We start from the raw sequence: 11268 nt of genomic DNA, 5'->3' as shown, positions 1-11268 counted from the left end.
GTTGGACTTTTGGCGACAATATCCCCTTGGAGAGTTTAGTGGAGTTGGTCATTATCAGTAGATTTTATGGAGGATCTTTTACTTTTTTTTTTCCCCATCTCGGTGTTCAAGTAAAAGTGTCTGTGGTCCAGAAAAAGGTAGCTGTCATTCAAGCAGGTTTTTTTTTGTGTTGTTTTTCTTTTTTCTTTTTTAGGTGGAGGAGGTGTATATATGTGTGCAGGAGGAAAAGAAGTCCTGGTGCTAACCAGAAAACGCTCTCTCAGTTCAAAAGTTTTTAGTACATCCAAAGGGAAGTGTCCTGGACCGGGTCAATGCTCGCGCTCTCTTCTCTCTTTTTCTGAAGCAGACTTTGTGGTCCAGAAGCCGAGTTTGCGCTCAGCGGTGGGTGGCAAGTGGTCAACGTATTATTCAGCTCAACAAATCCTGCAAAACACAGAAGAAATGGGTTTGTCAACGACGACGTAGAAAATCTGCCACTCTTTTCACTAAAAAGTTGCCCTACAGATTTAAAACGACATAACAAAGCCTGTAATGCACACTGATGATTAGCTGGTCACCGTCAAGGTTGACCACCTCCATAAAACCAGGAGTCGTGTCAGTCGGCTGGTCAGGAGGAAACCGGTGAGGTTTAGTGCAACGCCAAGGAGGAAAGACTCCAGCAATGACCCTCGAGGAGCATTTGTTACTGCCGATTACTCTGGAAAGAGCTTAAAGGCTGATTTTCAAACATCATTCTACGTTACAATAAGAAGGATCACGATTAGAAATATTTAAGACAGCTACCAATCTTACCAAGAGTCACCCCAAGTCACAACGTTCAACCTTGCACTGGTCGGAGAAATTGCGAAAAAAAACCCTAACTGTGCAACGTTCCTGCTAGCATGTTAAAAGTTAAACTCCACGACATCGGAGTCGGAAAAAGACTGAAGCGGTTGGTTAGTTTAGCAGAGCTGCCGCCAGAAAAAAAAGCTTCTTCTGTCGTAAAGAAAATGTTTCCTGGAACACATTTTGATTTTCAAAAGTTGCATCTGAGTGAAGGAACGCTTTCTGTCTTTTGGACAGATTAAGCGTTTCAGTGTCCAAGGCCGGAAATCAACATGAATTAAGTGCTTTGAGAAGACATTAGCAAAGCTGCAAACAATCAAAGGCCCCGAAATACCAGTCTGTCACAGTGATGTGACAGACTGGTTGTGTTTACCGAGAGTTATTGTGACTAAAAGTGGTTTTACAAGCCACTGAATCTTAAAGTGCGCTTCGTCTATTTCCCATGACTGTATATAATGGCAGACTATTTTAGCTGCACCTGTTTTTCTGAACCTTCTCGGACAACGACAAAGAAATACAGTGCAGGGAGAGTGAACTGGAGCATTTGGAGTCTGTAGAAAAAGAAATAAAATATTTAGATATGCAAAAAGAGTAGAAAAAAACGCCATAAAACTTGCGCCCCTGTGCTTGCTTTGTCAAACTCGTATGAGAATGCAATATTTTGCCAGTGATTTGCCCCAGGACACTGTGCGGTATGGTTCAGCTGGCTTGTGAGTGGGTGATAAGTTGCCCTTGAATGAAGTCATCAGCGGTGGATGAACGACGCGGCCTGAACCCTCCATCACACAGATGAAGGGGGGAGACAAAGAGGAACGGCACAATTACTCGCCTGAGGGGTAATAAATGCCTGCCCTCACCCCCTCGGAACCGTTTCCTTCTCAGCGCAACACGCCGAGCCGTTTACCAATTATCTTTTACCTACAGGGTAACATGCGGGGTCACTTACTGCAAAGATGTTCTGCAAACAGAGGAGGCAGCGTGTAAAGGAAATGCCTCTACAGCTTTGTTTATGTTTGACTGACATTAAAATAAAAAAATAAATAAATAAATAAAAAAGACCCCATCTGTTTCCAAGATCAGACACCTTTTCCAGGGGGCATGGATCTTTGTATTACAGAAATAAAGAGAACGCTAAACCCACATTTTTACCGATTTTAAATTCATAGATTAGCTAAAAGACTTTACTTTTTTATTTTTTTTTTTTTTAAATGCTCTCCGCTTTCAAAACCAGTTTCTCCCTCGTCCCCCCGGCCAAGTCCTGGACGAGCCACATTAGCATAACCTTTACCAAATATATTCTTAAACTGTCTGCACCGGAGTAAGACTTCACTAATCTTTACAAGCGTTTTACAGATGATCAAGCTGTTATTAGGTGCCTGCGAGTGTTTTATGACTTGCATAAAAGGTTATGGAAAACACATCAGGCGGCACCATAAATGGGCTCGCCATCGGGGCGTTTGCCAGTTTAATACTGCAGCGGCCGCGCACGCTTCGGTTCGGCTACTCGGCTCAAGTGACGCCTGACCTGTCTCTTCCTGTTGACGGCGGCTGCCCCGCCTGCCGCGGTGGCCGGCTGGGGCAGGGGAGAAGGGGCTAGTAGGGGCGGTTGGCGTCCTTTGGCCTCTTGAGCTGGACCTTCAGTCTCTTCATGCCAATCTGGAAGCCGTTCATGGACTGGATGGCAGCCTGGGCACTACCTGGGTTGTCGAAGCTCACAAATCCTGAGGGGAGAAGGAAGAGGAGGAGGACACAGCGTCGTCAGGTGAAGGTGCAGGAAGAGTTTGGGTTCATGAGGCAACACAGAGTAAGGGTTAGAAGCAGCTAACGACGTGGCTTTTCACGAAGGAGTTGTGATCCTGAAAAAGAGACGCATCCTTGATTTTGGATGTTCATAGTGTGACAAAGCATAAAACTGAAGGCAACAATGAAATTCTTTAAAAATCTTTTGCAGATGAAAAAAAAAAGCAACTATAACAGTGCAGTAAGATATTACATGAAGCCTCCAACCAAATAGCATAGAAAAAGTATGAGGTAGCAACACAATCCTTCATCATTTAGTCACCAATGTATGAAATACAATCATATAGGAAAAGTAAAAAATAAAGCAATGCATGCACAGTGCCTTGCAAAAGTGTTTACATCCCTTGAACGGTTTGGACTGATTTGCCCCTTTACACCGGCACAATAAATTGCACCCAATTAGTAAATAGAGTCCGTGTGTGTGTGTGTGTGTGTGTGTGTGTGTGGTTTAATCCCCGTTCTTAATCCAGCGTTTTCTGTGAAGGCTTTTCAGAAGTTTGTTAAGAGGACATAAGTGAGCAAATATCATCCTGTGATATTAAGGTTATGGAGACGTTTAAATCAGGGTGAGATTATAACAGAAATTACCGAGTTTTGGACATCTGTTCAATCCATGGTCTGAAAATAACTGAAAAGAGTGTGGCACAAGTGTAAAACCTTAACAGAGAGGTTGGGTAGGGGGAGTAAGGGTCAGGGTTAGCAAAATGGTTTACGCTAACCCTGGAGGATCTGCAGAGATCAGAAATACCAGCTGTGTACTACAACGATCTGGTCTTAATGGAAAAGTAATAAGAAGAAAGCCATTGTTTGGGGGGGAAAAAAAAAAAAAAAAAGTGTTAGAAGCCCCAATTAAAGTCTGAAATGTAATGATCAGGGGAAAAAACCCCCCAATGTTTTTCACCTACATACAAAACGCTGAGATGTTGAAATTAACACTGGATCACCCTGAACACATCATCCCCACTTCAACACGTGGACGTAGCGCGCCGCCACCTCCATGGGACGGGCGCTTGTTCTTTTTTTTTTTTTTTTTTAGCAGCAGGAACAGTGATGTTTGTCAGCGTTAATGGGAAGATGGATGGAGCACAACGCAGGGCAACACTGGAAGAAAAAGAGGCTCCAGAAGGAGTGAGATTGGAGCAGATACCGGATTTACTTTCCAAGCAGAGCAGCAGCCTGGAAAACGCAGCCGGCGCCACGGAGGGACGGCTAAGAGAACGTTAGCGTGCCAGGACGGCCTGGTCAAACCCCAACCCCAGACCCGACTGAGAATCTGTAACTGAAGCAGCATGTTGGACATGTAAGAGCTGAGCAATGCTGGAATAAAAAAATAAATACATTTTCTTTCTAACATGTATGCACAGCTTTGCACTGCTGTTGTACAATCCTCAGTAAAATACACTGACGAAATAAGGAAACGTGACAAAAGGTCAAGGGGTGCGAATACTTTTTACAGCACAGTGACAGTAGCTTCGCAACAGCTACCAATCAAACACACACAGACTCAACACGAAGGTTTCACAGAACGCTCCTTCCTCCAAGCACATTCATGTTGCGTCATATTAATGAGAGAGCTAATTTGCTAATTGGTTGCAGCTGATGGACTCAACATCAAACGCTCTCCATCACTCTGAGCTCATCGTCGTCAGCGGCGAAGCGACACAGCAGCAGTTCAGTCCGAGATCACATATTTGTAAAAAAAAAAAAAAATGTCACAGGAATAAAGGAATTAAAAGTCATATGAATGCAGAAATGAAAACAAGTTGAGCTTCGGAGTAAAACGGCGTTAATAGGAATAAAGAGAGAAATCAGTTTTGAATGCATGCATTTCTGCACGGCTGCAGCAAAGTGTTCTGCTTTAATTTAAAATGGAAAGGAGAAAAAAAAAATCGCCTCATGCATTCAGTGAAAATGAAAATAATAAAAATAAATAGAAAACAGTAATCAGTATATATAGAGATTTTTTTTTATTCTGTTCATTTTTACCCACCAAAGCATTTACTTTGGTTTGTCGCCCGATCCACAAACACTTTGGAGGAGATGACATTACCGAAAGGCAGGAACATCTGCATCAGCTCTCCATCCCCAAACTCCTGAGGGAGGTGGTAGATGAACAGGTTGCACCCCTCTGGTCCTGCATGGGAACAGTGAAAAGGAGACACACATGCACACACGCACACACACGCACGAAAATAGGGAAGAGACGGGAGAAGAGAAAAAAAGATGGGGGGTGAAAAAAAAGCAAAAATTAAAAAAAAAAAAAAAAACTAACCATGAGAGAAGATTCAGTCAAAACAACTGGTACGCCTGGTAAAGGTTTGTCAAAACTCCTGTTTTTTTTTTTGTTTGTTTTTTTTTCAGTATAATCATGAAGAAAACCTCTAATTTTATATGTAATTTTGTTTAAATAGTAAAATATTTTCACAGACTCTCTTTTTTGCTTGTTTCTCACATTTTCAGGTCTGGGGAGAGAGATAGCCATGGAAGATGCTTGACTTACTGTCTACTGAACTCTTCCTTTGATTGCTTTTCCCTTTAAAGCTTCACAGTATTTCAAGAGTTCATAACACCAGGAACTTCAACATCTCGAAACAGAGTCACAGTCACACAGATTCTCCACGGTAACCGCTTTGAGATGCTTTCTGACTCGTTCGGCCTTTGTTTCACAGCGGTCCCACTTTCTGCAAATTACATTATGCAATGACCCGGTGTCGATTCTTCAACCAAGAGGCTGTAAGAATATAACTTTCCTTTGAGAGTAACAGAGCCGTCTGACTGAAATTGTAGTAAACAGCTGCCTCTCCTCGTATTTTTGTATCTGGGTGTTTTCTGGTTAGTTGACAGTAATTTTAAACATGTTCACCCCTCTCTATATTTTTAGTTTTTCCTTTACCAAATCACCACTAAAAGCCTAAAACCCACAGACTCCGTCACGACGGATTGGAGCGCTTTTTATCCTCTCCACTAGAGGGCAGTGATGCCCCAGACATGAGCCTGCTGCTCCTCGGGGTCATCAAGTTTATATGAGCAGGTTTACAGCAAAGTTGGAGATACTCCGTTTTTTTTTTTTTTAAATCCTGTTACTTTGATTCAAAATTCACTTTTAAGGGCCTTTCATCTTTTCAAAATTATTTGTCATAAATTACGGAGAACAAAATTGGGGCATTTAGATTCGCCTCGGTTCATCTGATTTAAAATAGTACGTTGTTGTGTAGAATAGCTGCCTGAACCACTCAGACACAGAGAAGAAAAACGCAGTAAAAGCTTGAAAGAAAAGCAACAGCAAAATTAAATTTTTGCAGTATTGTCTGTGTGCGTGTATAGGTGTGTGTGTGTGTGTGTGTGTTACCTTCTCGTTGCTGCTGTGGAATGATGGGTGGAGGATGGGGGAAGGCTTGGCTGATCTGACCGTATGCGGCGGGGTAGGCTGCTGAGACCCACACAAAGACACGCGCACACACACACACCCACACACACACACACGCCGCGCATCAGATAACAGTCATGAATACAGCGCACACTTGAATACATACAAACAATGTGATATATGCAGGAGCACAGCAAGCAATCGATCAGATAGCGTACACAATGGAGTCTGCGTGTTGCACAAACACCGCCGGGAGAGAATAAACTGATCCAGTTGGACCGAAAAGACAGGAGGGCTACATGATCAAAATACCTAATTTGAAAACAGGAGTGCTTATCTTTGCACTCCTTTAATTTTATTATTATTTATTTTAAAGGGTCTCGGATGCAAACTCGCAGCCACCCGTGCCACTCAAGACAGACACACGGATGAGCTGCGGAGGGACAGAGTGACGGACAGACCTGCGTACTGCTGGACTCCTGTGTAAGCCTGCTGGAGAGGGTCGGCCGCAGTGGGACTCTGAGCTGCTTCAGCGGGAAAAAGTGAGGAGGAGGAGGAGGAGGAGGAGGAGGAGAGAGGTGAGACGGACGGAGAATGTAGATGGAAGAGAGGGCACGGAGGAAAAGATAACAAGGGGAGCGAAGGAGAAGGAGAACAGACAGGGAGGTTAGAGGCAGCTCGCTTTTCCTTCAGTGTGTCCAAAACTTTTCACTTCATGCTCCTGCTGAGGCATCTTCAAAGTAGCTCTAGTGTGCTATTCTTGAAAACAAGTACAACTTCGAGGGAGTAAAGAGACAAAAAAACACACCACCACCACCACCACACCACAGGAAACCCCCCCCCCAAAAAAACCCAAACAAAAACTCCGTCATGCAAATCCAGATCCTACAAAACGGTTTTCATTCCGCAGAGAGCTAAACGCACAGCAGCGGACGCATCTGTCGCCACGAGTTGGCGCCGTACATCCGGGGATGGTACCTGCGCGCGCGTTTTTCTACCCGTCTGGTCCACAGGCAGCGCATGCACACAGAGCACACACCACTGAGAGAGGACGCACACAGAGACACACACCGATAGACCCAACATCACTCGAAACAGCCGAGAAAATATCGAACACACTGTGAACCGACAGCAACACTGACACACAGTCACAGATGGCCTGGAGGAAAGAGGAGAGGTGAGGGCTAAAATAGAGCTCTATAAAAGTTACAGAGTGTGAAATCATATTGTAGCTTTCTTTTCCAACCTGGAAGGGGGGGGAGAGGAGGAGGGCGGGGGCAACAGGCAAAGGTTACTCTCAGGTCACGGTTTGGGAAAAGGGCGAGATCACACTCTTGCCTTTCTCGAGTGGACGTGTCTCACTGGAAGTTTCTGCTTGTTTAAACTTTGGAAACATCCGACTTTCAAAATGTCATTTAATTGCAAATTTTAGAGGATATTTTGTCATTCCCTGATACGGCGCCTGGCAGAAGTACACCTTGAAACTTTGCACATTTATATGGCCTTTTATTGCAATCTTTCATTTGATAGACCAACATAAAGTGGTGAATTGCTTTAAAGTGGAAAGAAAGGGATTTTTTTTTAAACATTTTGTACAAGTAAAAGTCTGGAAAAATGTGGTTCATAATTTGTGTCTGGCATGCTGGGTCAATACTTCGCAGATCCGCCAGGTTTGTCTCCAGGGAGACGGACGAAGAGTGAAACCTTTCTCAGTTGCTTCTTCAGCTCAGTCTGATTAGACGAAGTTTTATCTGTGAGCAGCAATTCAAGGATTTCTACACATTCAACAAGAGTTGCTAGAGATCCAGCGTGGCGGGTGACCTACGTAGACGCCATGCTAGTGATCCATTAGATTCTCTATAGTCATGTTAAAAGGTTTCTACGTTTCACAAACTGCCTTTGTTTTGCTCTCCTGAATTTTACTTATTTTTGTACTTTTGGTGGTGTGGGTCAGGAAGGGAAGTAGACATGTTGCTTATGTTTTGTTAATGTTCTACAAACTTTAAAAAGATTCAAACAAAGTATTTTTGTCATTCTTTCATAAAGGTCATATTTGTGGAGCGCTTATCTGAACGATGTCCTGCGAACACATTCTGCCGTCTGGGCTGTGAATCACTGCAGCTCCCCCAGAGCCTGCCGGTTCATCTTGTTCATCTTCAGAGATTACAATCCCTCCCAGTTTTCTCCAGAAATGTCACAACAGCCAAAAAAAACAAAAAAACAAAAAACCACAAAATATTTAGGGTTCTGATCTTCCCGACCGTTTTGAGCCTGGTGAGAGATGAGAGTGAGGGCGGGTGGGAGAGGAGCGCTACCTTCAGAGAGAGAGGAGAGGAAGCAGCCACCCTGAACCCCAAAACAACTCCGCGGAGCCACGCCCAAGCCGTTTTTCTCTGAGTCCTCCCTAAAAACCACCTCCTGCAACACTGCGGAGACAAGAGCGTGAAAGAGAAAAAGCAGATAGAGTTTTCTTCGTCCATCCCCTCAAAAAAAACAAAAAAAGCACGAGCCACGGCTCACCACACAATCTCACACTCGCACCGTCGGGACGGTGAAGAGGCGCTCACCTCCACGCCATTTATTTCCCCTTAACAACATGCTTTAGAGCTGGTAAGATATGCAATCTGGAGCCATGCTTCTAACTGGTCTGTGTCTATAAAGTTTTGCTATCTTGAAGCACAGCAAATAGAACGGAAAAAAAAAACAAAAAAACAAAAACAAAACAGTATTTAGGTGCTAATAAAGTTAGCTGCTGTTTCTGTGACTTCTTAATGGATGCTACGCAGACGATCAAACCTTACCCGGGTAATGGTGGATCCCGTTGGTGAAGACAGCCTCTGCCGGCGGCTGCCCGTTCGCCTGGGGCGGCGGCATGCCAGTAAAACCATTAACGCTAATGGGGGAGGGGATGCTGGTCACTGTGGGGGCGCTAATGCCCGGAGGAGTGCTGCCACCTGCAGTAACAGAAACATTGACAAACATTGTTTTTTTTTTTTTTTTTTTTTTCAATCTCTTCCTGAAGACATGATGGGAAAGTTCGGTTTCGACCGGCTACCGAGTCACGAAAATGTCAGAGGGGCTGGTCCAATGGACCGGTGAAGACGCTAAATGTCAGGGCTGATTCCTTGGCCCCGTGTGACCCTCAGGGTTACACAACAGCCATTAGACCTGAGTCTCTGAGCTAATCCTGCAGAGCAGTGGAAAAAAAAAAAAAAAAAAAGGTGTGGGCATCTTTCCAGCCGCAGATGGATTCTTGGAATTTGAACCATTTGCTTTAATGCATTCTGAGCCAATCGCAGTGGGTTTATTTTCACCTTCAGCGACGGCTCCAACGGTTAGTATTGACACCTCTGACAAGACTTAAAATAAACCGTTGTCATAGAGACTTGCTCGGTGCTAATAATGCTGCTATTCTTCGTGGAAGTTCTTTCTTTTCTTAATATTTTGTTTGCTTTTGAAGTGAATGTTCATCGGGAACGAACCGCTGATGACCAGTTTCACCTAATATATATAAAAAAAATAAATAAAAAAAAGTCCCCTGAAATTCTTCTATTTTGTTAGAATTAAGAATGCTATACCTCCATGCTAGCTGTTCCCCCACAGACCTTTAACCCCTGACCTCCGGCACTGTTACCTGACGTGGGGGTCAGCGGTGCTCCGGGGAGGCCATTGATGGTGGCCATGTGCTGCATCTGGGCTGCTGCGAAGGCCGCCATAGGACTAAGGTAGCCCCCCTGTCCTACAGACGCCATCAACGCCGCCTGCTGCTGCACCTGCAGGCGGAGGATGAGGAGGGGGAGGAGGAAGGGGAAGAGATGGGATTAGAAAGCAGAGCAGAGAGTAATAAAAGGAATGCTGCTGTCTGTGAGGTCACTGAGATGAGAAAGACAGATAAAAGGAAGAAGTAGGGCTATAAAGTGAAATGAGGTACAGCGCAGAGACAAGAAAAAGAGGCTATTAGGTAGAAACCGGGTATTGATTCTTACAGAATATCTATTCCCCAAACCGAGCTTCTGTTTTTTAAGACTAACGCGAAAATCTGACATGACCTCCATTTCCTCTTTGGACATTATTTGGTATTTATGGAGCCTTTCGGAGCTGCATACGCAGCCCTTGAACTTTTGCCACGTTCTGCCACGTTCAAAACCTCATATTCGACGTGTTTTATTGGCGTTACAGAGACTTTCACCGAAGGGCGATTCATCGTGAAGCGGAGGGAAAGCGACACGCGGCCAGCAAAATTCTTTACGAGTTGAAATGCCGAAAGCTTTCCTCCTCAGCCTCTTTACTCTGACGCCACAAAATAAAACGGAGCACGACCTAAATAGCAATGAAATAGGTCTCTCCACAGATCTGAACTTTATAGAGGAGCGGCAAGAAGGAAAGCCACAAGAAATCCTGTTCACAGTTTGCCACAGAGCTCACTGGTCATTACTGTCATTACAGTAGGAAGTTGGTCAGAGATGCTAAATACAGTCAAAAGAAAACCTGTTAGAGGCTAAAGAAGACTTGAGGTTGGGGTGGAGATTTACTTTCCAGCAGGACAACAACCCCAAGCTTACAACTAGAGCTACAGTGAAGCTGGTTGGATCAAAATGCATTCCCAGTCAAACTCCAGACTTGAATCTAACTGAGAATTCAAGTTCAGATGCTGGACCGGATGGATCTGGTAGAAATATCCTTCGTTGCAGCTGTGTTTGCAACGAAAGGCGGCTCTACAAAAATATCGACTCAGGGAGGTGGAAATAAAACATCTCCGAACTTCTAGTTTCGATTCCTTAATTCTTTTTGTGCAATTGTTATTTTCCTCAGTATGGCATCTGAAATCCAAATAACGTACATTACGGTTACAGTATGTAACTTCTAAAAATATAAATTTTTTGTTGCTAATTTGTTGAAACTGTCACTATGTTGTGAAGTGACAGTATGCTATGGTAAACAGATAATCTGTGAAAAAAGCAAACACCTCTGCCTTCTCCCAGCGCCAACTAGAAACAACCAATCAGCATGTGGAGGAGGGCTATTCCTGTCAATCATGCTTATGTATGCGCTGCTGACCCCCCATCGCTTCTGCAGCTTCTTCAAGACAGCAGAGCAAAGTCTAGTTAGCACCAATGACAGATGAACAGTTTTCTTTTAACCTTAAGTTATTAGTACGTTAAGCAGCATGTACAAGAAGCAAGAGGATGATTGACAGCACTAACACACTCTGGTTGATTGCTTTTGTGTGGAAGCGGTGCATCTCTTCAGACAGCAGTAGTAGCAGAGGGAGGAAG

The 11268-nt window shown here is 44.1% G+C and overlaps 1 protein-coding gene across 5 annotated transcripts; it reads right to left on the bottom strand.

Annotated features, from left to right (window-relative positions):
* Positions 1-92: 92 nt before the first annotated feature.
* LOC106943524 (CUGBP Elav-like family member 4) lies at positions 93-10381 on the bottom strand. 5 transcript variants are annotated; one of them, XM_015026832.1, is made up of 8 exons: positions 9627-10381; positions 8794-8946; positions 8308-8418; positions 6454-6519; positions 5975-6055; positions 4676-4759; positions 2351-2546; positions 93-423 (listed from the first exon to the last, which is right to left on the bottom strand). In XM_015026832.1, exons 1-7 carry the CDS (start codon positions 9742-9744, stop codon positions 2419-2421), a joined length of 741 nt encoding a protein of 246 aa, XP_014882318.1. In that variant the 5' UTR covers positions 9745-10381; the 3' UTR covers positions 93-423; positions 2351-2418. The 5 variants fall into 5 exon arrangements, with proteins under 5 accessions (XP_014882318.1, XP_014882317.1, XP_014882316.1 ...); XM_015026831.1 differs by having other exon boundaries at positions 4616-4759; positions 5975-6052; positions 9627-10373; XM_015026830.1 differs by having other exon boundaries at positions 4616-4759; positions 6454-6516; positions 9627-10370.
* Positions 10382-11268: the final 887 nt, after the last annotated feature.

Source organism: Poecilia latipinna, unplaced genomic scaffold (genome assembly GCF_001443285.1).
Source record: "Poecilia latipinna isolate Pla-1442-1.1 unplaced genomic scaffold, P_latipinna-1.0 Scaffold5409, whole genome shotgun sequence".
Taxonomy (NCBI): Eukaryota; Metazoa; Chordata; class Actinopteri; order Cyprinodontiformes; family Poeciliidae; genus Poecilia; species Poecilia latipinna.
The sequence above is the reverse complement of the archived record's forward strand: the minus strand, read 5'-3'. Positions and strand labels throughout refer to the sequence as shown.